We start from the raw sequence: 22740 nt of genomic DNA, 5'->3' as shown, positions 1-22740 counted from the left end.
TAGTTTTCAAATGACCCGTGCTCCTGCGTCTCTTATTGTTTTTACTTTGAGGTGCATTCACTCATGCTAACAACAGAACAACATAAAGTACTGAATTTAACATTCTTTGTACACATTCAACATTAGACAGAACAGCTGGTAATGAGAAAACATAGCCTACCTCAGAGCTACAGCACAGATACAATGTCTCTGATCTGTAAATTATATTCTTTTCCAGATGTCATCCATTGAGGCTGCATATCTTTTAAGTGTGAGACGAATAAAAGCTGCCGTCTTAATATGCAAAACGACTGACTGGTAAAGTAAAAAAAAAACATTTTAGGAAACAATAAATTACCTTTTTCTGTGACATTGGGATCCAGCATCTGACTACAATTCGAGGTATTATGGTCAGACTTTGTGGCAAGTTGTGTCACATTTAATAAGAATAAAAAACAGATGACTGACAATAGTTGTACCAAGACACACACACACACACGAACTGTTTCCAACTATATTCCTGCCAGATTCATCAGTGGAATAATTCAATCAGCCATCAGTCTATAAATAATAGATGTGGTTTTGTTCTGATCTGATTTGTAGTCTTTTGCATTTACACATACTCAGATCTTTCCAATACGAGCAATTTTCTTCTCAAACCTCAACACCGTCCATTTGCTTTGACAGTAGCCCCGAAATTCACACAAAACAAGTTTACATCACGCACAGCATTCCCAAACAGGTTCAATAACTTCTTCAGTTTGAAGTAAGAGCAATGTAGTTTTATTGGTCTTGAGTTAATTATGCTGAATGGGCAGCTAGAGGGACATTCTTTGCGTGCGCTGCTTTACATGGTTTCCACGAGAACAACTGAGTTATAATGTGAGAAAAGCAAACTGTCAATCACCACATTAAAATGTCCACATTAGAATCAATTAAAAAACAAAAGAAAAGGAAAAAAAAATAAGAGACTTACTCTATGATTTAATCATTCTCATCAAGGAAATTAAACTAAGGGTTAAAAATATTTTCTTAAAAATTAAAAAAAAAGAAAGCCAACAAAACGAATAAGATCACAGAGTTAGGTTTTGTTTGGTTGAGAGACGAATAATGGTCAGAGGCACTGGTTCAGGAGCGGGAGAAAGCTGCCCTCGATAAGGAGGACATCATCCTTTCCTTTGAGTATCAGAGGAGAGCGTTTCCTCTGTAAGGACATAGACACAGGCAGAGGTATGGCCAGATCTCCACATTCAGAAGAATCAGAGGATCACACTCCCAATCTTTACAGTAATCTCCAGAGGAGAGACTCCTCCCCTGTATAGAAATTGCAGTTTGGAGGTCCAGCAGAGTAATCATGTAGTGACAGGGTAAGCAGTTCAATGGCACCCTCTCTGGTAGAGCAGGGTGCTACAGTTAAATATCACGAGCGACAGGAGGACCCAACAGAATGAGGAGACAGGCATTAGGTAAATAAGATGGCATCAGCTGAGACGGGGCTGAAGTGGCACAGATGACAGGTAAAGAGACGGACTATAAGGTATTTACGACTGGAAGTGTCACAGTTCAAATGTGCAATTTCTTTTTAGCCGACAGCAGCTCCGGCAGTGCTCCCCCCCAAAAAACTGCAGATCCCCACCCTCTAAATCCCATGTCAGTTTTTCCTTTAAAACCACATCCTGTGAATGGGATATGACAGAGGCGTAAGAGGAGCAGAGGGAGGGGGGGGGGGGATTGGCTCGTTCACAGGTCGTTCGGGTTGACAATGGTGAAGTCAGAGTCCTTGCTGTTGGTGGAGCCCTCGTCTGGGCTGGAAGAGCCCGAGGTGATGGCGGCCATCAGGGGGTCGTGGAAGGTCCCGGCCGCACCCTCGGGCTCCATTCGCACCAAGCCGCGGCCTCGCCTGATCGGAGGGGTGCGCTCGGCTGCAGCCTTTCCTCCGTCGGCAGCAGCAGCAGCCGGGTCTCCGTCCTGGCACACGAGGATGTAGTCGTCCCAGTTCTTACCCTCGGAGCCGAGGCAAGACGCCACCTGCACATGAGAGATGGTGAGGGGTCGTCTGTGTCTTTTTCTTGCGTTAGCAGAAATTCTGCCACCCTCACTTGAAATTATTGCAGATGCTATTAGCATCCCAGGTGTTAGAAGCAAACAATGAATGCTATTTGAACATAGCTTTATTGCCTTAACCTAAACAAACTGAAAAACAAGTCAGTCAAGTCTAAAAATAGGTTTGTCACATGACACGAACCCCAGTCTGCCATTTGACTTTTCCATCCAGCACAACCTCCGCCCTGGATGTACCTTGTCGCTCTTTGTGCTACTAGGCAGGGGATAAGGGGGCCGGGTGTAAATAGCCAAATAGCTGCTGTGGGACTATTCTGTCCCGGGTGCAAATAAACACTCCTGTCAAATGATTTACACTACTTAATCTAGTGCAGTAAGTGGATTTAGAAGATGTGTACATGAACTGTATAACCACTGTCTGCTGCATCTTTGGCCCAAAAGCTCAACGTGTTCAAATGCAACAATTTAGTTGCTGTCTGAAGCAGCATAACTCTGGGTGCTTCATTCCTAATGGAAAGCTTTAGCGGCCTAATCCTGCACAGAATACAGTCCTGGCACAAACATTGGATCATTTTCGCACACAGGGTACAATTTTTTGGAATGAAAATGATCGGACTTAAAAAGATACTGAACACTGGATCAAAAGGTCAAATAATGAGACCAAACGACTGAAAACTAATCCTGTCCGAACTGATACTGATAGATGCAGACAGTGCAGAGCTCCAGTACCAGCAGCCTAAAAGATGGATTATCATAAAATAACCTGTCGCTCAGGTGGGGCCATCGCCTGCTCCTCCTCTTCCTTCTCTTCTGTGCTCACGGTCCTCCCGTCCAGATCGGAGACCCGGCTCCGCCTGCTGTTTCCTTGTTGGTGGTGGTGATGGTGGAGATTTTTGGCTCTCAGAGCCGTTTCAGCGGCTGCTGTGGAGGTGTAGTGGTCGTCAGCGATGGAGATCTCCTCGTTCTCCTCGGCCTCCAGCTGGCTTTGGTTGAAGCGAAGCGCTCCCTTAAGGATGTCTTTGATCTGACAGGAACCGGGGCGACGCGTCAATGCGATAGAAACAGACAAACGGAGAAGACGACGCACATGATAAGATAGTAGAAGTACAAACACATATCACAGACAATGTACACTTGCTCAGACTCACCTGTTTGAGTCCGGCCAGTGACACCAGGACCTCGTCCTCCTTCTCCAGGTGTTCTTGGAGAATCACTTCTTGGATATTACCTGTGGACATGTGATAAGCTGTCACGCATTACGCTATACAAACAGCGACAAAATCCCCAAATTAGTTGAATGAATTACTGTAACAAATTTGAAACATGCTTTAGGCTGCATCCCAAATACTCCCCAACATAGATACAAATATCCAAATAAACAAAAACATTTCTATAAAAATAAATGAAACCGTGATCAAATTATAGTTGAATAGAAACGTATTTACTGCTACCTGACCATTTGCACCATCGTATACTGCATAGTGTATATTTGTTTTTAATGGGTTGTGTATTGTATGTACCTTTGCTGTACTTGAGAAAAAGACATATTTCCAATAAGGTAGACAATAAAGTCAATTTTAATCCAATTTAAGTAAAAGAATATATTTTTATGAACAAAACACAGGCACTTGTGTCCATTAATAAAATGATCCACACAAACCTAAATGTTATATGTCAATATGTTTATTTAAATAAAATGCTGGATTCATTTATTTCCAACGCTAACACACAATGTCCTCATTTTTGGAAAGGAAAAAATGTTTTGTATATGAAAAGATGTTTTACATGCTGAACGTGAACGTGGACATTTCTGCGTTTGCTGCTGGTGTACATTTCTAGCTACTCACAGATGTGAGTGTTCATCATCTTGGCACAGAATTTGCTCATGGCCTCCAAATCGTTGATCTGGCCCTGCAGGAATGATACCTGGGCTTCCAGGTCCTCCTCCTGTTGCGAAAGCAGAGGGTATCAAAGGGGGAGCGTGGTAAGTAGAGGGTCAAGAAACCCCAGAGAGGAGTTAGTGTAGGAACTGTAACAGAAGATTAAGAAGAGAGACCAACAGAGGACAAGACATGCAGACAGTCTGTCAGCAAAACAAAAATGAAAGTCGGACTGCTCACCGACTCTTTCTTGCCCATGGACTTGCTGTGGGAGCGAGAGCGAGTGATGTTGAAGAACGACTCTTTCTTGGTGGCCGAGAGGGGCGGAGATGAAGTGCTGACATCACTCCCTCTGGAGGGGGGAAGAGGCGGGGAGGCGGAGGATTGAGGCCGCACACCAGAGAGGCTTTCTATGCTGGGAGAGGCGCTAACTGTCCGTGAGCTTTGGCCTGAGAAAGAGAGAGAGGGGGCAGAAGAAAAAAATATCAATACAATATGTCCACAGCATCCATTAAAGAAATCAATTATATCACCTCAAGTTGTTACGTTCTTTTACAACAGTACAATACTGCTTGAGCTTGTGCATTCGTGACCATGAGATCAATATGTAACATTTAAAAAAGGTTTTTGTCTTCTTTTACATTTACAGTTTTGAGTTTGTTTTAGCTTTGACTTATAAAATAATTGAATTTAAAGATGTGTAACCAGTGTGCCACCTAAAACTTAAAGAAGATCCGACCCACAGGCCGGGGACGTGGAGAGTCAGACCAATCAGTGCTTCCTGCTGTTGCTCCGAGAATAATGTTCATTAATTAATCATATGTAAAATATTTGTTTGAATTAATTAAGTAACTATAACTAAAAATGATTGGAAGCCTCTATATCAGAAGGACAAGAGGAAGCCATGTTTCTTTGCATTTTTAAAAGGCAAACTTGCAAACACATGACACACAACAACAACATGAACTGTCTCACACACAGACACACACACGCTCTTGAGTACATGTTCAAAGCAATGCTGACAGCAGACAACACAACCAAGACGTTGATGTTATCAGTACAATTTCCACTGATGTGGCGAGCTGTGATCTCCCTCTGCTGGTCAATGTTTACTATTACATGCTCTGGACACTAATGTCCATTTACTGTCTGGGCTGGGAGAGCGTCCTGAGAGAGTCCACCTGAAACTACATCTCACAGATAGGAGAGTCAAAGCTGATGCTGCTCTGGTATTCAGATAATCTGCACTGGTGTTAATCTGTACATGCAGCCAATCTACAAATGAAATACCAGCGAACTAAAGTGCAAGTGTGTGTGTGTGCGTTTCCCGCTGCTAACCTTTGCTGAGGTGGACCGGCATGCTCTCGGACTTGAGCAGACGGTAGTGCTGAGTCTGGGCGTGGCTCTGGGTCTGCGGCGGGGCTTGGCCCGACGGGGCCTCGGCCAGCGGGTGAGACGGGGCGGGCGCTGGCGCCGACGCGGGGGACGTAGACGAGGAGGAGGAGGAGGAATGTACTTCGCTGTTGATTGGCGAGATGCCGCCGGACCCGCCCGATATTGCCGGAGCGATGAGCTTCCTGCCGAAGCTCAGCAGGCTGCTGGACACCTTGTTGATGTTGAGCGGGGCCGTTTTTGTACTGGGACCAGAGCTGGAAAGACACAAGTATGTCGAGGTGAAACCGATCCCTTCTGGCATTCAGAAGCTTGTTGTCAGTGCTCTAAAGTCACAGGGAACTCTGCTCCTGTATGTGCTCACAAGACCAGTTTTGTGCTGTGAAGAAAAAAGAAGGACCTCGTGGTGGCCACTGTGGCAGACTGCCAATCTCATGCAAATGTTAAGCTTCTGCAATATGATTTTAATACTGCAATTAAAAAGGTTTTCTATTTGTTGACAAAAACTGAGCAACATGCGTGGGAAACTACAACAAGCACAAGGCCGATTCATCAGGCGGGTCAACAATCAATTTTGATTACACACCTGCTTTTAACACATGAATGGTTGGTGTGTTAGTGTTTTTAGAAGTTTCTATGTACATTTTGGTACTTTTTCCGATGTGAAAAGTGATGATCTGTGAAATCTGTTATGAACCAATAAAAAAATCCACCTGTTTTCTGTGAAGGATGAAATGACAAACTTTTCTTTTTTACAGCCACTTGAAAAGTCTACAAGAGGATTAGTGTGATAAAAGTGGACTATTTAAAAGGGTACACTGACTTTTTTTTTCTTGGGGAGAAGAACAATTGTGTGCATGTTTTACCGTGTCTTGTTCATCAGGTCAGCTCCCCTGGTTTTGTAGTAATCCAGGTTCTGCTGGAACTGGTAGTTAACCGGTCGTGGATAGTTCTACAAAAGGGGACACAATAAACATTTTCTTCTTTTTAAGTCAGAAAAAAAGTCTCTGTTGTGCGTGATAAACAAGAGTAAACATGTCAACCCAACCTGTGTGCACGCATGACTACACAAACAAGCAGATAAGAGTGTCTTGATGTTTCTGAGTCAGTACATATGAGCAACGAGCAGCTTTCCTGCTCCCCCTTTGCCCTGCTGTCATTAGGGATGATGCCCCCTCCCCCCCCCAGGTGCAACATGATGTGGACGTGCAGTGACATGGTCTTTCACCTGGGGGAGACTCTGTCATGTTGGATCAGCACCTTCCTAGATTAGTCCTCCCAGGAGAGTAGTGGACAGGAGTGTGGGCGAGTTGTGTTTGTATAAAGTACGGGTCAGTGAAGTCAGAGGAGAAACAGAAGATGGTTTGAAGCGGGGCGGTGGGGTGATAGCTAAGGCCAAAGAAGTACTAATGTTGTAGTCCACATATATACAGTATACATATATATATCAACAGATGGTTTTCATATAAAAAGGTAAAGGGGGTGTGAGGAGTGATTTAGTGTGTGTGAGTGAGAGAGAGAAACAATGAAGTGTGACAGGACAAATATGCTGAAAGCTGCAAGATACGGCAAAAAAGAAAAAACTACATCCTGAATACAAATGTTTGCACTTTAGCATATTTTCACATTAACGAAGGTAGAGAGAAGTTCTTAAGGTGTCGACATTAACTCTTCGTTTTCAGTCTCACTGTCTTGAGTCACAACTGTCTAACAGTACACATAATAATGACATTATTGTAATAGGAAGCAGGAAATAACTAGGAAATAGCATTTCTTCATGTTTAGAGTCACGATTTATTTTTGGGGACTTTTCAGAGTTTTTAATTCTATATTCAAATTCATGATCGTGGTTTACTGACAAACAAAGCTGCACATAAAGTGAAAGGGCAAAAAAGGTCAAATAACTGAAATTAAATATAAATGTAATTTACAGTACTGTAACACAAGCACAGGCCTCCCTTTGTGTTGGGTAAGACAGAGATAAACTGTGTTTGACCGCAGTGAAAATGTTGTTTTTAAAAAGCTAAATGGCAACAAATTGAACGAATACATTTCTTTAGATAAAAAGAAGTTTTTGGAACATATTTGGATCTTTTTTCCAATACATTTTGAATTAAGTAGGTGGACTTTTGCACGCAAGTAAGTTATTAATAATGATAATAAAAATGTAAACATTATGAATGAAGCAACCTCTTCAACAGTGTTAGGGAATTTATATTTTGAGCACTATCCCACTAGATATATACACACTAATGTATCTGGAGAGAATGTTTTTTAGGTAGCTGTGTCTTCCTACTGTCCTGAGCGTTGTTGTTGAGGTTTCTAAGTCTTGCAGAATGTGTTTTCTAGTCACCATGAGATTCCTGTTTGTAAGGTATAATTGATAAAACAGTCAAAAAGTGTGACTATCTCAACCTTGATCTCTGCTATTATTTAAATGTTGCCGGTTTCTAACATTTAGAAAGCGTTACTCATGTGTTACACACAGTACATAGACATTAAACATGTATACATCTGTGCAACTTCCTCTTTCTTATTAACCGGATTTACCGGTTCATTGACTGCACCTGTGCTTCATGTATTTACAGGAAGTGCCTTAAAATCACTAATATGTAACCACAGAAGTGTGTGACACGGAAACATTTGCCGCCAATTTTAACTTCCCCTTTTAAACGCCCTAGAATCTTTTCACAGCGCAATAAGACTTTTATGGTCTACGCGACACATGATGTTCAAGGATTTCAGCCCACTGTTTGTTTGTTTGTTTGTTTGTTTGTTTGTTTGTTTGTTTGTTTGTGGTAAATGTTTACTTCTGCAAATATTCTCCCATCTCTGCATAGAAAAAGAGGAATTATTTTACAAGTGCAGTACCTCCTGTGATAAGAACTGAATAATCCTCACTTTCTCTTCTCCATTTTAACTTGTGACCGGTCAGGCACAGCGAAAGTGCTTAATGTACCACAATGGGACTGTCGTGGAAATTGAAGAGGAACAAACACTAAACCACACAGCTGTTGATCTTGGAAACAAAATCAGCATGTACAGCTACAACAGAACAATGTTGTTCCAACTACCTCTGCTAGTGTGGTTTGCTTACTTTGGGATCTCGGAGGAAGAGAGCCTTTTGCAGCAGGGAGTTGATGTCTCCTAATGGAGGGTAGTGCATTAGCAGGCCCAGGCAGGTCTGGAAGTTACTAGCAATGACTGAAACAAGACAACAAAATGCAGTATTAGTGATGCTGGAAACAGTCTTCTGAATTGCCGTATGCATGTAGTTCCTTGGCATCGGTTCTCCAGCAGCAGGGATTCAATGTCTTACTTAAAGACACTTATAGTAAGCAGGGACAATACGGGATGTCTGCCAACATTAGAGCTTAAATCTCCATCTAGTATGGCAGCAAATACCTACTGTATTCTATTTAAAGCAATACGACTCCGTCAGATTAAATGAGGTGGAGTAAATCACATTCTTCCAGTCAAGTGATGCTACGAAGACGACACATGGCGTTATTGGATTATTTCAGTAATAAATGGAGCGTACGAGCGTCTCGGATGTAGAGCAGCATAGCCACGAAGATGTAGTCGACCAGGTCCAGAGTGATGCTGTCGGCAAAGAGGGCGTCCCACATCACCAGCAGGTCCTGGAGCGGGAACTCACGGCCGAACAACAGACGAACCCACCGGCTGCAGGACAGACGGGACAGAAAGGGGAAACAGGGTAACTGCGTTTGTGTACAGCTAAGTGTCAAAGTATCAGACGCCCTGAAATACAGGTGTAAATACTGACATGCCGTAAATTTGCGGGGCAATCTCCAGCCGGTTGAGGTGCATGTGCAGTTCAATGTCGTTCTTCTTCACCAGCTGGTCCTGGATGCGGTTGACTTTGGTCACTATGGCCACAGATGGGCCACAGTCCTGGGGCCGTGCGAAGGGGATGCTGGTCAGCATCTCATCCTTACCCTGGAGCAGTAGATCATGACGTAGTTAGCGTATCATTACATGAGGATATGATCAACATTTACGGGATATGTTGAAAAGGAGCATAAGTGATAAATACAATACTTTTCTTTTTTTTTTTTTAAAGGAGGGCATAGAATTCTCAGAGTTTGAACAAAAGATTATTTTAAGCCAGAATGTGCAGTTTACTCTATTTATATATTGGAACATTCATTACTTATAATCCTTAATAATTATGAAGACAACCCCTATTTCTTTCAGCAATCAGCCTCTCAATTTATTTACATTCTGTAATTACCTCACTGTATAGATGTTTAGATTGTTAGTGGCAGCTCTTCTCATGCTGGATTCAAATTGCCTTCCTGAGTTTGAATGATTCCCAGTCAATTAGCGTTTACTATTCACTCTCCTATTGGCATATCTGAGCGCTTACTGCTAATATAATCCCAACATTTCCTACTGCTGCAAGTTACAAATTAAAGCATCCAACTGGCAAAACATGGGACGGCTTTTATTGTGAAGCAGTCACAGGAAATGCATGTATTCGTAACCATGATCAGTCGACAGGGAATCAGTTTTAAATATTAAGTAAAGGCACAAGAAGCAGAAGTCACAGTGAGCAGTTAGAAGACGAGCTGCAGGCGACAGGCTGCTCTCCGCCAACAAGCTCTTCACTGTGACCTGCTGTTGTGTGGAAAACTTCTTCGAAATCAGATTACTGTTACAATTATTATTGACCGCCTTCTTTATAAAACATCACTAGTTTGTTTGGCTGCACTGTAAACCGATACACACGGGGCATTCCTCTGGTGTATTGCTCACAAAGTAGCCGCTCAAGTGTTTGCTGTGGCATTATATCACACTTGTTGTTACCCAGGTATCAACCAGTTAATAGCCTTTCGTCAGCATACCGAGTGTAATGTCACGTCTTCTGTGCAGTCATTATAGCACAGTGTCAAAAGCAGTTCTTCAGATCACACTGACCTTCCTCACTTCCCTCTCATAGCTGGAGAACCACGGCTCTGCCGTCTCCATCAGCTGAGAGAACAAGGCACTATAGACAGAGTGTGTGTGTGTGTGTGGAGGGGAGAGAGAGAGATAAATGATGAGCAAACAAAGCGGTGATATATTGTGAAATGGAAACAGAGATGTAAGCCAATTCCAGTTAAAGTAATACAATTTCTGAACATGAACACAAGTAATTTGTCTGATTTTAGGAGAGTACTCACTAGGCATCATGCTCGAGATACTCCGGGTTCAACAGACACTTCATCTCCTCACTGTGGAAAAACAAAAAATCGATCTTACCCCAGATAGATGTGGAAATATTCAGCACAAGGCTACAGAAGGTCTTAAAAAAAAGGTGTTTTAGGCAACTAAAAAGGGGTGAAAGATCTCCCGGTTATGAGGAAGTGACCTGGGGCTGGCCGTCTCGCTGGCATGCTGGAAGGCTTGATGGTCACAGTGCAGCACAAACACTATGGGAGCTAGCAACTCGTGCATCCCCTACAGACAGAGAAGAAGAGCGCGTAAGACGTTAAAAAGGGCAGGCGAGAGAGAAATGATGGTTCATTTGTGGTCAGTCCTTTAATAGTGATGCACGAGGTTTCTAATCTGCGACGACAGGTTTAATTTAGATATTGTTAGCCACTGCCCGGCCGTGTGTCACTTCCAGTTTGGAAAAAAGATGCTTTACTGGGCATCTATTCATGCGCTGGCACCTGTTACGGACACTGATAATGATTAGGTTACAAAGGCCCACACGCACACAGACTCACACACGCACAGATACGCCGAGATCATCAACACAATGGCTCAGGAAAAAAAGACAATCTGATCAAAGGACGTATTTTTCAAGGAACTTTAAGTGAAAACAAAGATGTCTGACTTCTACATTTAAAAGGAATACTTCACCCACAACATGACCATTTGTAATTCAATTACCATGTGTTACCTTGAAACTTAGTTTTTCTAACATGCCTCCAAACTAAACGAAGAGTAAATAAACGTATTGATGAATTGAAGTAAATGGGGGACATGTTTAACAGCAGCTACTTGTCCGTACGAGTCTGAAGTGTTTAAGATAGTAAGATTTTAGCGAAGATGCATGTGTTCGGGAAGTAGTTGAGTTGGGACAATGCATCTCTTGTACCTGTTTATACAGTAACTGTTCATTTTCTCTGGCATAACAGAAGAGAATGTCGGTCAGCTTGGTCCTCACATCGTCGTCCTGGAAGTAACGAATCTCTGGGAACCTTCGAAAAGATGAAAGTAGAATTCAAATAGAAAGAGAGAAAAGGAGGGGTTCACTTCATGTCGAGGTCTTGAACTTAATACAACAAACAGAATGACGGTGTTACTGACGTTCTCAACACGTCCTGCTTGATCATCCCCTTCAGCTCTTTATCTTGGAAAAACTTGTTCCACAGGCTCTGTAGAGGGAAAAACAAGACGTTCAGAAACAAGGGAGTCAATAATTAGACATAGTGGCCATTCTGCGATTGACTGGAAACATCAATCAATAGAGGATAGATGGATTAAACTGTCCAACAGCAGAATTTTAAGTTGTTGTTTACGACTTTTCAAGTTTCCCAACTCCATTCTGACGTTGTAATTCAGTTGCCTTTTGTGCATCTAAAACTTCCTGTCCCTAATTTCCTCACGACTTCCTTTGAAGTTTCCACAAAATAACTATTCTCCATATAATGAGTCGCTACTTCCAAAGTTCTGACAGTTATTTGCATGCATGTACTTGTGCCGAGTTAATAAATATAAATATTTTTTCATTATTGGAAATGTTATTCTGCAATAATATTGAATTGCATCCTTGTCTGCAGTTTTCATGTGTTGCTAAGCTGCCGTGTCCTGAATAAAATACTCATATATTTGATATAGTATTTTAAAATAATTAAATAACACTAGCGATTCATTTAAATGAATCAACAAGAAGTGTACCAATTGACCATAGTCTCCATTTCCTCTATAATTTGTACTAAATGACATTTTCCTTTTCTAGGAAACGTCTGAGGAACTTTCCTAGAAGGCCAATAACAGCTCTTGTTTACGTATTATCAGTGTGGCTTTCTGAGTGCATGTCATCAACCAATCAGAAACTAAAAGTGGTAAATTACCTGAGAGATGAAAAAAAACGTATTCGTTTTTCAACATTTTAACAACTTTATTAATCGCGTAATCCAAAATCAATTCAATGGCTTCATAATTATTTTAAAAATATATGTTAATGAGTCAACATTAATGAACGACTGAACAGTCTGGAGGGAATGCATTAGGGCCACATTTTGCATGCAAATATAAAGCAACTGACTAACAACGAGAAGGAGACACTGAGGCGCACACAAACACACACTCACCCCCTCATCCTGTGACAGCGGGTTGTTGACAACCAGGTCCTGCTGGCCTGCAGCTTTGCGAGGGTTCGTGATGTGCTGTGACAAAAAAAAAGCAACAACAACAACAAAGATGTCAATAACAGCCAGTCACAGATCAGAGATCAGTACATTCCTTTAGGGCTACACTGTCACAAAAGCACGATCATATTGTACAGTAGCATTAACCGGTTTGTTTTAAATGTTGGTGGCAGTTGAATCAGCGAGTAATTTCTCACAATAATTGATGATGAAAGTAATTAAATATAATACATAATTATTTCTGAACACCATATCTGCTCCACAAATGGCTGCAGAAACACAAAAAGGCTACTGCAACCTGTGCAGGTGACTGTATAACCATGTTCTCGTGCTGCTGAGGGAAACGGCCACACAGAGGCGCTCTCACCGTGTCTTTGATCTGCTCATACTGGGCCCGGTGCTCCTTGGTCTTGTTGATCCACTGACCCTTGTCTTCTGGAAGAGCCTCAAGGTACAACTGCAGACAGCCAGCACACAGGTGAGTGCATGCGCTTAGAAGTCATACACAAGCAGACAGTTGACACTTTCAAAACACTAAAACTCTAGCCCCCACCCCACCCCACCCCACCCGTTTCCACCAAAGTAGGTCTGCAAGCTGCCAAAAGTGCGGTCTTTCATGAGCCAGAGAAATTGCCAAAGCCACTTTAATCAAACTCGATAGCACCGCTTGATCCACTTGGCAGTTACCTTCCAGCACACGCTCCGAAAGCGGCTGCTCCTCAGTCGACCATTGATGCCTGCCTGCCGGATCCTGGCCAGGTAATTACTGTTGAGGAACAGGTCGTCCCATTCTTTCCTGTGCGGAGGAGGGGAGGCAGAGGACGGGGAGATTTATGAGCTCCTCAACCCAAATTGGGCACAGTATTCCATCTCATGTGTCATATGCAGCCAGTAAAGCAGGAGGCTGGAGCAGTGCGCTGGGCCAAGAGTTTATGGTACACCCACACAACAACATACTGGAAAACACTCACCTGTATGAAAGGAAGGTTGACTGAGACTGTGAGTAAGTGCTGCTGTCAAGAGAGCCTCCTGTTAAAGCAGACACACACAAACACACACACACACACACACACACACACACACACACAGCCACAAGGGGGCGATGTAAACAACCAGTGCAAAGGAGTCAAACTGGAAATCAATCATTTTCTAAGCTTAATAAACAAAAATATAACATTTGAAAACTGCCATAATAAGGAACTTGTCTCTCTTAACTGCTTTCAAATGACCAATCAGTTATTTTTAGGGTTTTTTTTCCCCTCTGTCATGCAGTGATGCAAAATGGGCCAGAAGCAGGGAAAGTGACGGCAGAGAGTAAAGCACCACGCTCCTCTTCCTCTTTATTGGCAGTAATAAGTCTAATTTGGCCTGCAGGTGAACATGCATTGAAGTCGGAGAGCTGTCTATCAACATTAGTTACAGGAGTAGATCATTCCACAGGGACACTCGGCATGAATATTCATCAGATCCACGACATGCCAGCCCCCGACATCTTCTCTCCCTCACACGTAAACATAAGAACACAAAAACACCCTCAGCCCGGGGGCGTCGGCCTACCGTGTCTGTGACTCACGCTTCACAATGAGCGCCAAAAAAAAGTGATTGTGACTCTCTTCTACTCTATGACTCGTCTACCGGTCAGAGCCTTAGTATCCATCATTCCTCTGAGAGGAAGAGTTTAAGGTTTAATACTGACTGGTGTGCTTTTATGAAGTGATTTAACAAAATATATATGAAGGCTGGCATCAAGGACCAAACTAAGAACAGTCCCAACGCGACAGAAACAGAAGCTTTAAGTCTAGGATCTAAAACGTCTTTGCCACAGGTTGTGTTTGAGAGTTCAGGTCCCGGTCTAGTCTGCTGCGAGAGTTGACGTACTGCTGCGGTTCTTGTTGAAATTATTGAGCGGGTCGAAGCCCGTCTCCTGCAGCTCGTCCGTCTGGAGCGGGTGGCGGGTCTCGAAATTGGGGTGCTGCATGGCCGCGACCCAGCCGGATCTGGAGCAGGTAACACGAGACCAGAGAGAACCCGGGAGAAAAGAAAGGAACTGGAATTAAATCACAGGTTAGTGCAGCTAGAGGAAGGGTTTCCCCTCAGACCCTTTCCTGGATGTCTCCGGGATCATGATTATGATATTGATCCCATAGACACTTAACAGTTGAGCCGAGATAGCCTGATATTACTGTTTGACATAACTTCAGACTACACCAAATAGTCTCATTCATTAGCTTATGAATATTTTTCACCTCCCCTGAAACTGTTAGGAGCCCCGTGGGGAGGCCCGCCTCACTTTGAAAACCTCTGAGCTCTTATTCTGACCTCTGAGTGAAAGGTTGCATCAAAATCTATCGACTGCAATCACCGAAGTCCGCCCCACTACCAACACTGTTGAACTGTTAAATAAATCTCTGCACTTACTGTCACAGCCTCTCGATTCTTCTCCGCCAAGACTCAGTAGACAAGAATGACTCTGCAGAAAGAGGAATAAACAATAATGAAGTTAAACATCTTCAGCCCACAGGGAAATAAAGAAAATGGGCCTTTAAGGGACAAAAAATGATTTGCTGTTATAAAAGGTAAATGTGTTTCTCTAATAAAGACGAAACAAACACAGGCAGAAGAAAAATAAAACTAATATCATGTACAAACTATCCACTGGATTACAACTATGTGACGCCTTTAAACACAATGTAGCTCAAGAATCGACTGGACACCTGCCTAACTACGTTTGTGGTCTACGTTCATTACGATAGGTTTACGTTCACAATGGTGATTTTGGGGGAGTGCCTTTGGAGAGAGGTCAGAAGGTACGGGCTGTAGTGTTGCCGATGAGGCGACTTTCTCTGTAGACTTTGGGACGTTTGGAGCGAGTGGAACCTAGCTGGAACCTAGCTTAAAAAGGCGTTAATAAAGTCACCAAATTTAGGGTGCAAATTACCATCATTGTGAAACTTTTAACAGAAATGTGTTCATATGTTTTTAATAAGTAGTCTGAATCCTTTGTAACGACGCCGTTAATAGTTATGTCATCCAAACAGACGTCCAACATCCAACCAATCAGACCACAGTCCAGAAGACCAGAACTGATGAGGATGTAAATAAAAACAGGACAAACTATTCAGAAGTTCGTAATCAGCAGAAAGAAACGTGCGCACTCGTGTGCTCGTAAATAGTTCACAGTTAGGGAACAATCAGTCTAATAACCAGTTAATCATCTGAAAATTACTCGACAACAATGATGATCAATGAATTGTTTACGTCATTTATCGAAACAAAACTTCAAAAATATTCTCTGGTTCCAGCTTTTCATATGTGCGACTCTTTTATCTGAAAGTATTTTTGGATTTTGGACAAAGCAAAACACATCAGGACGCCAACGTGGGCTCCAGGAAATCACAACGGGAATTATTTCATCATTTTCGATAAAACCATTAACCTATAAATCAATACAATATTCTGCAGTTTGTGCATCGTGAGAGTTAAATATTTTAGCTCAAATTGTAGCAGACAAAGCAGGATACTAATTTGTAGCAGGTAAAACCTGATCCAACGCCACTCCGCCAACAGTTGAACTTCCTCTGTGAGACGTCACTATCTAGGTTAAACAAGTCTTCCTCCCGTCTTTATCCGGTTTGGGATTATTCCACGTTGACAGAACAGCACGCTTCCACAGAGCATTACGTTTCCTTTCGCTTTATTAATTGTGGAAATAACACAACAAAAGGCATCTCTTAAACCTATTAGCCACGTGAATGGGACACCGCTCGATAAATCAGCTACACACGCCATCAAAATAGAAATAATTTGATATGCATAATGTATGTGCCGGTTTTCTTAGGAAACATCTGTCCTCCTCAAAGACTAATGCGCTCTTTAAGTCAAAAGGGTTTCTTTTTCTCCCATAAAAAGGATAATATCCGGTTAAATAATCGTAACTAATCCACAACTACAGGGAAAGACAGAGGAAGGGAGGAAGGAAGGCATCTCCAATAATAGCCTGTTGTCTTAGTTTTACTTTGAAAAGAGTGACATGAAAGATTTATCAAACTCTCCCGAGGAACTACAAATATAACCGTTCTCACCTCACACAGAATATCAACTCATATTATCACCGTCTGACTACAATTTGCGTCGCACAAAGTGTCAAGAGATATTTTGAGGACCATTTTTCCCCACAGGCCCGCAATCACATCTTTTCCAAAAATAAAAAGTAGCTTCAACCTTTCTAAAGACGCCTCCTCAGATCTCCCACCGTCCCTTGTGCTTTTGCCGAGGCCTGTCTTGTGTGCGTAAGCCTTTGTGCGTGAATGAAAGACGACGCGGGTAAAAGAGTCGAGGCCTTGCCGTGTCAGCACAGTCTAGCCCGAAGCGAGTCTCCTCTTAGCCTCCTGCTGCCTTCATTGCTTCTTCCCAGAGTCGAACGACACTCGAACTTTACTACATAACAATCATAGCTTGTGCATAATTTAAAGAGCAGCACCTGGAGACACCTCAATAATTCAAAACACGCATCTTTTCATGAAATAATCAAATCAATACATAATGAAATGCATAAATAAATCAACAGACAAATAACAGTGCGTCCATCTGTTCTGAGGTGGAAGATGTGTTCCTGGGATTCACAACAGCAGCCTGTGAGGCTCAATCCAGCCGTTGCATTGTCTTGTTACAAAACATTAGGATTTCTCGAGCACTTTCTTTCTCAAAGTTATCGCCTCAAACGTGATCTTAAAAAAAAGGAGCAACAGCAATGTGTTGGTCTGTGTGAAGCAAAATGGAAGCATATCATCAAGTGAGACAGCCTCGCCTTAAAAACCCATTCCTTCAACAATCCTAAATGTGTGCTACAAAACTTTTCACTTCCCTTTAACACAGATCGGAAAGCGACCACAAATATCACATTATTTGAGGCGCAAAATCCCCCCCCCCCCCCCCGAGGTTTTCACGCTTGATCAAATCAGCAAGCATCACATTCTTTTGGGCCCTGAGAATATGTCAGTGCCTCAGATCAGCTGCTCGGCGAGGGGCGAGGGGGGTGTTCACCTCAACACAGCAGACAAGTTGACAAAGTTCACGTTCGGCTCTTCTTCAAAAGTGCAGAGGCAGGTTTTGTTCGTACTTCGGCCGGACAACCACACGCTAGAGATCCCGCGTTGAATGCTGAGCTGACACAAAGAAAAGCTTCAGCCCGCTTCAAAGCTCATTGGCCAAAACGGCACAAAGGCTAAACTATTCTAAAACTAAACCCAGATTGAACTGTATTAAATGCTAAAGTGCCAGCAGAATTTACATTTGGAGACATCTGACTAAATTACTGTAGCTCCTCTGAAATCAACAGGCCTTGTTTTCAGCTCTGGAAATCACTATTTTGTATTCAGTAATAAAAAAAGAAAAAAAAAGGAAGTCATTTGATGAACCGGTACACTTGTCTTCGTTTCCACGAACCATTGTCAGAGCAGTCTTATGTAAAACAGATTCAGAAAAATAATCAGTACATGGGCTCCTTAGTGGATGAATATTCAAACAGGATTCTGCAGACGGCGATGAGGGGGAGCCGTCACTGGCAGCTACAGTCGGAGCTAAAAGATTGCAGTTCAGTCAAAGTGAAAGAGCCCAGCTAAACAAACTCACATGCCTCTACATCAGCGCACAGCGAGAGCCCAGGGGGCTTCACGGTCACATGCTACGCAACAGGCTGGGAACAAGCGCGACCTCAACCTCGGTTAAAATACTGGGAACTTGCCGGGTCTCGACTCATTCGATTACCGAATACATGACGAGAGATTAAACCTGACAAATGCATGTCTGTATAGAGAAACTAGGGCAATGGCTCCTGACCTGTGGGGCTTCTAGTCCGGACAGGTTTGAAAGTACTTTAAAGTCAGTTTTAACAAGTGCTATGATTCGTGTCTGTTGTGTGTTGGTATGTTTTTGTGATGTAATCTGTACCTGTTTGTACTTCTATGTATGATACTTCTTACTTTGCTGCCCATCCTGACCAGGACTCAATGGGACCTAACTTGTTAAAAAAGGTTAAATAATATAGACCTACACAAGGACCCACAAGATAAAACTAAGGGAATGTAATACAATCAACAAGATCTTTACTCTAATTTTCTTCGGGCCTCTAAAGAAGCATCATTCATTAGAGCTGCTCACAGCTCACAGTGCTGAGTGATCATGAGTACATTTATTCTGACAAATCACGAGCAAAAAAGGTCTGGACTCACTTCACTAGGCCCCGGGGGAAGACCTGCATTACAGGAAGAACTAAAGGAGAAACATTTGAACGTGCAGGAACGCTCAGTAAGTTGCAGGAACAGACCTGACTGACCTACAACCCATTTCCTCACACTATCCTCGTCAATGCAGACTTGTAGTAAACGTCCCCCTTTGTCTCCTAACTCAATAACCAGGTCACCTATGTGACAGTGTCCCTCCTTCAAAAAAAAAAAAAAAGCAGCTCTTGATTTTTGTCTCTAGTTAAGAGGCTTTTCCCTCTAATCCGAAAAAGCCTGCAGAAATTCAGCCTAAACTACCCCTGCACGGATATTTGTACTGAACTGGCTCGTGGAGAGCTGTGTGCAACCACATTTTTAACATGTTACCAAACCTCTGCACTGAATCCATCACAGAGTCTCTCGGGCAGGGTGGGCCAGCCCGAGGAACCGATTTGTCTACCATCTTGGCGCCATAGATGATAGCCAGCACTGACAAATGTATCTATAATTTAACGTAAAACGCACGCAGTGTCCGTCTTTCGTGCAGCAACGGACCAAGTGACATGCAGAAGGATTATCGATGCAGGCAGGCAGGAGGGCAACACGCCAAACAACTGCTACGCTAGCGTGTGTCCTGCTGTCGGCTAACAATGCTAAAAGGAAGGCTAAGCTAGTTCAATACACGTACGCTGTAGTTGTCAGTGTCGACGTGACATGACTTCACGTGAAGGAAAGCAGGTGAGATAGTGTAGTGTTAGCCTGTCTGTTAGCAAGTTGTAACTGACCCGATGCACGGGCCCGTCTTTACTTCCGACACACTGCTGTAAGCCACGAGAAAAACACACTCTCTCTGTCACACACACACACACACAGAGGATAATATACGTGTAAGTAATGCCACATAGTCATCATAACCCGCTGTGGGCTCCTAGTGTGGTTCAGATACCTGTTCAGGTCACGCAGGACTCCTCATTCTGCTGTGCTCGGACTGTCTGCTGATTTGTAAACAGTAGCGGGTCAGGCGGATGTGCTGAAGACCAGCTGACTGATCATGTGACCCACTAGCTGTCGCTCGCGACGCTCCGGGTTTTACAGAAACGCAAATGTACTACAACAACAAAAATGCAGAAATAAATAAAAAATAATTCAAGGTGATAGTAAATTGTAAGTAATGCTCTGATGCTTTAGGTTAATAATCAATAAGAACTTTTGGGTTGCCAGGTTGTGGAGACTCTCAGGGGTAGGCCCTCCTCCAGCAGGACACTTGCTTATTCATCAGTCAATAAAGGCATTTTATAGAATAACCCAAGTGTGCACTTATCGGTTGATTAGTTGTTATTTAAATTGTTTTAGTTTCCCATTAGGTCAGAGTTTACCCGATGAAGAAAGTCTCCCGCTGGAGGGGGTTAAAAACCAATCAATACGACTTTTAAAACCTTGCAATCCAATTGTTATTATTAATGCGTATAATAAATTACTTGTTAACATTCTGCTGACAAAGCTACAGTATAGCTGGAGGGAGATAATCTGAAACATACAGGATATGAAGTTGTGCATATTTACAATATCTCCACCACCAAGGAGAAATAAAACAGATTGAAGTTGAGGGCTTGAGAACATGAGGGCTAATTAAGACAGTTTTATGGGGACTTAATTGTCTAAAAATGTCTGTGGTCAGACAAGTCAAATTTATCTAACGAGTGCTTTTATCAAACATCTGTATCACAAAGTGCTTCCCACAGACAAAACGGAGATAAACGAAAGCAGCAGGACGGCCGTGATACAAGAGGCAGTAGTCCATGTGAAAATATATCGGTGACATTAAATAGCATTAATGAGTCAAATTTGTGCATTGGTAGTGGTGTGTGTGTGTGTGTGTGTGTGTGTTTATGTTGTGGTGGGGGTTAACACAAAGCAGTCATAATGACCATCACTGCCATTACCATCATCATCACAACGGGCATGGCATTTCGAGAGCGCCATTATCATCATTACCATGGCTAATATTGCTGACGATGAGGTTTTTCACGGCCTCTTGTTGACCCTGACTTAGGTATCGTCATGGAAACAGATGACAGAAAAAGAGCATAGCTTTATGGAATTACTCCATGAAGCTATTCTGACCAAATGGGGCTTGAATGTTGCTCTGTCTGAGTACAGGGCGGGAGACACAGATGAGAGTCATGGGCAGGGAGAGGCAGACAGAAACCTGGATAGAAATAGCAGTGGAGACAGATAAAATAAAAGAAGAATAAAAAGAGACGGGAGATAGAAAACACTGTCAGCACTGAGGGTCACGTGATTGTACAGACACAGATCCACTGGTACAGAGAGCCCTGGTGATCGGCACAGAAGAATACTGTCTGATGGCCGAACAATGACAGCAGTTCACCAACAGAGACAGTTTTATAAGAGGAAATCATCTAAGTCTCTAACTTCAGTACAGACAGTGGACATCAGAACCATTGGTTTAATCTTTAATGGGTCCTTTACAGCAGGCCTCTGCTTGTCTTAAAATAGCAGTCTGATAAATGAGCTTCATCTCTTATTTACTTGTTTCAAGACGTCTTTCTGACATGATAAATCTCACGCACTGTCCCGAATCCAATTCTATACGTTGCCAACTAAATATTTTCAAAGTTTAAATGTAATCCGCTGATATTCTGCGACTTAAACAACCATCTTTTTTAAATAGCACTTTACCTCCCAGCTATGTCAGCCTCTGTGTGTTCTTGCAGATTCTATCACAAGGTTTTAAACCTGAATCCCTTGGTGAAAAAACATCATAACTGTTTTTATGCGTGATAAAAGTTTCCATGCTCTATTCGCATGTTGATTTATACAATTAAATGGAAGTTTTTTTTAAATTAAAAGTGATCGTCCAAGCTTCTGGACTCTCAAAACATTTTAATATATTTCACACAGATTGTTTGTGAAATAAACATTTCCAACTGTAACAGATTTAAGTAATGAACATACAGTACAATTATGAATTAGTCTTTTTTTTTTTACAAATGAAAGTGCTATCATTTAATTTGAACATTTCATGTACACACTGCACGGCTTCAGTCTTATATTTCTAGTCCAAAATCTTTCTTCATGAAGAAACATTAAACATTGTGCACTCCATACGGCACACTTCGTGCCTCTGCTACAGTATGTAAATCAGTACAATATGACAACCACAAGATGTGTAAACATAACACGTCCCAAAATAACGTAGCTATTTGAGGGATTTATAGATTCATGCATCAATAGAAACGCTGTATGTAAACTATGATGTGTTCAGGAGCAAATCAGATCTCAACACAACTTTGCGATTCAAGTTGAGAAATAGGAATAAAAATGGACTCATTTGCAGAAGAAACATTATAGATGTCCATATGTTGATCAGTTTAGTAACTCAATGTTTTACCAATTGATTTATTACACACTGCAGTAAAAAAATGCAGAGGATATCCTGTCATTTATGAAAGGGTTGATTCCAACTGCTATATGTCATTTACAAATTCAACTATCATTTCTTTTAAAACAGAATCAAGAAACTTGATATTTACGACAATGTGACAAAAAACAACAATGCAAGATACAATAACAGTGAGATTCCTGAAGGAAACAGTTTAAAACGACTGATCCAAAACACAACGCGAAAACAATGGAAATCACAAAAAAAACAGATCGGCAGTGCCACTTTCTACAAGGCATTTCTGGCATGAACATTTCTCGAACTTTAGATCAGTCAACCAACTATAATTACTCTTTTTTTTTTTAAACAGTGATATGTAATCTGAGACTGTTTGTACTGGGTACCATTCACACATA

At 42.2% G+C, this 22740-nt stretch overlaps 1 protein-coding gene across 1 annotated transcript; it reads right to left on the bottom strand.

Moving 5' to 3' along the window:
• Positions 1 to 141: 141 nt before the first annotated feature.
• On the bottom strand, positions 142 to 19926 carry tbc1d5 (TBC1 domain family, member 5). The gene is made up of 22 exons (XM_079175607.1): positions 19865 to 19926; positions 15116 to 15167; positions 14576 to 14694; positions 13669 to 13726; positions 13385 to 13493; positions 13065 to 13154; positions 12641 to 12715; positions 11634 to 11701; positions 11422 to 11524; positions 10687 to 10775; positions 10499 to 10549; positions 10254 to 10323; positions 9100 to 9272; positions 8854 to 8996; positions 8410 to 8516; positions 6179 to 6264; positions 5259 to 5569; positions 4161 to 4369; positions 3888 to 3987; positions 3189 to 3268; positions 2804 to 3064; positions 142 to 2007 (listed from the first exon to the last, which is right to left on the bottom strand). The coding sequence occupies exons 3-22, from the start codon at positions 14673 to 14675 to the stop codon at positions 1720 to 1722; spliced, it is 2571 nt and encodes an 856-aa protein (XP_079031733.1). The 5' UTR covers positions 14676 to 14694; positions 15116 to 15167; positions 19865 to 19926; the 3' UTR covers positions 142 to 1719.
• Between the last annotated feature and the right edge of the window lie 2814 nt (positions 19927 to 22740).

The sequence above is a fragment of the Pholis gunnellus genome, assembly GCF_910591455.1.
Source record: "Pholis gunnellus genome assembly, chromosome: 16".
Classification (NCBI taxonomy): Eukaryota; Metazoa; Chordata; class Actinopteri; order Perciformes; family Pholidae; genus Pholis; species Pholis gunnellus.
This window is presented reverse-complemented; position numbering and strand designations above follow the sequence as displayed.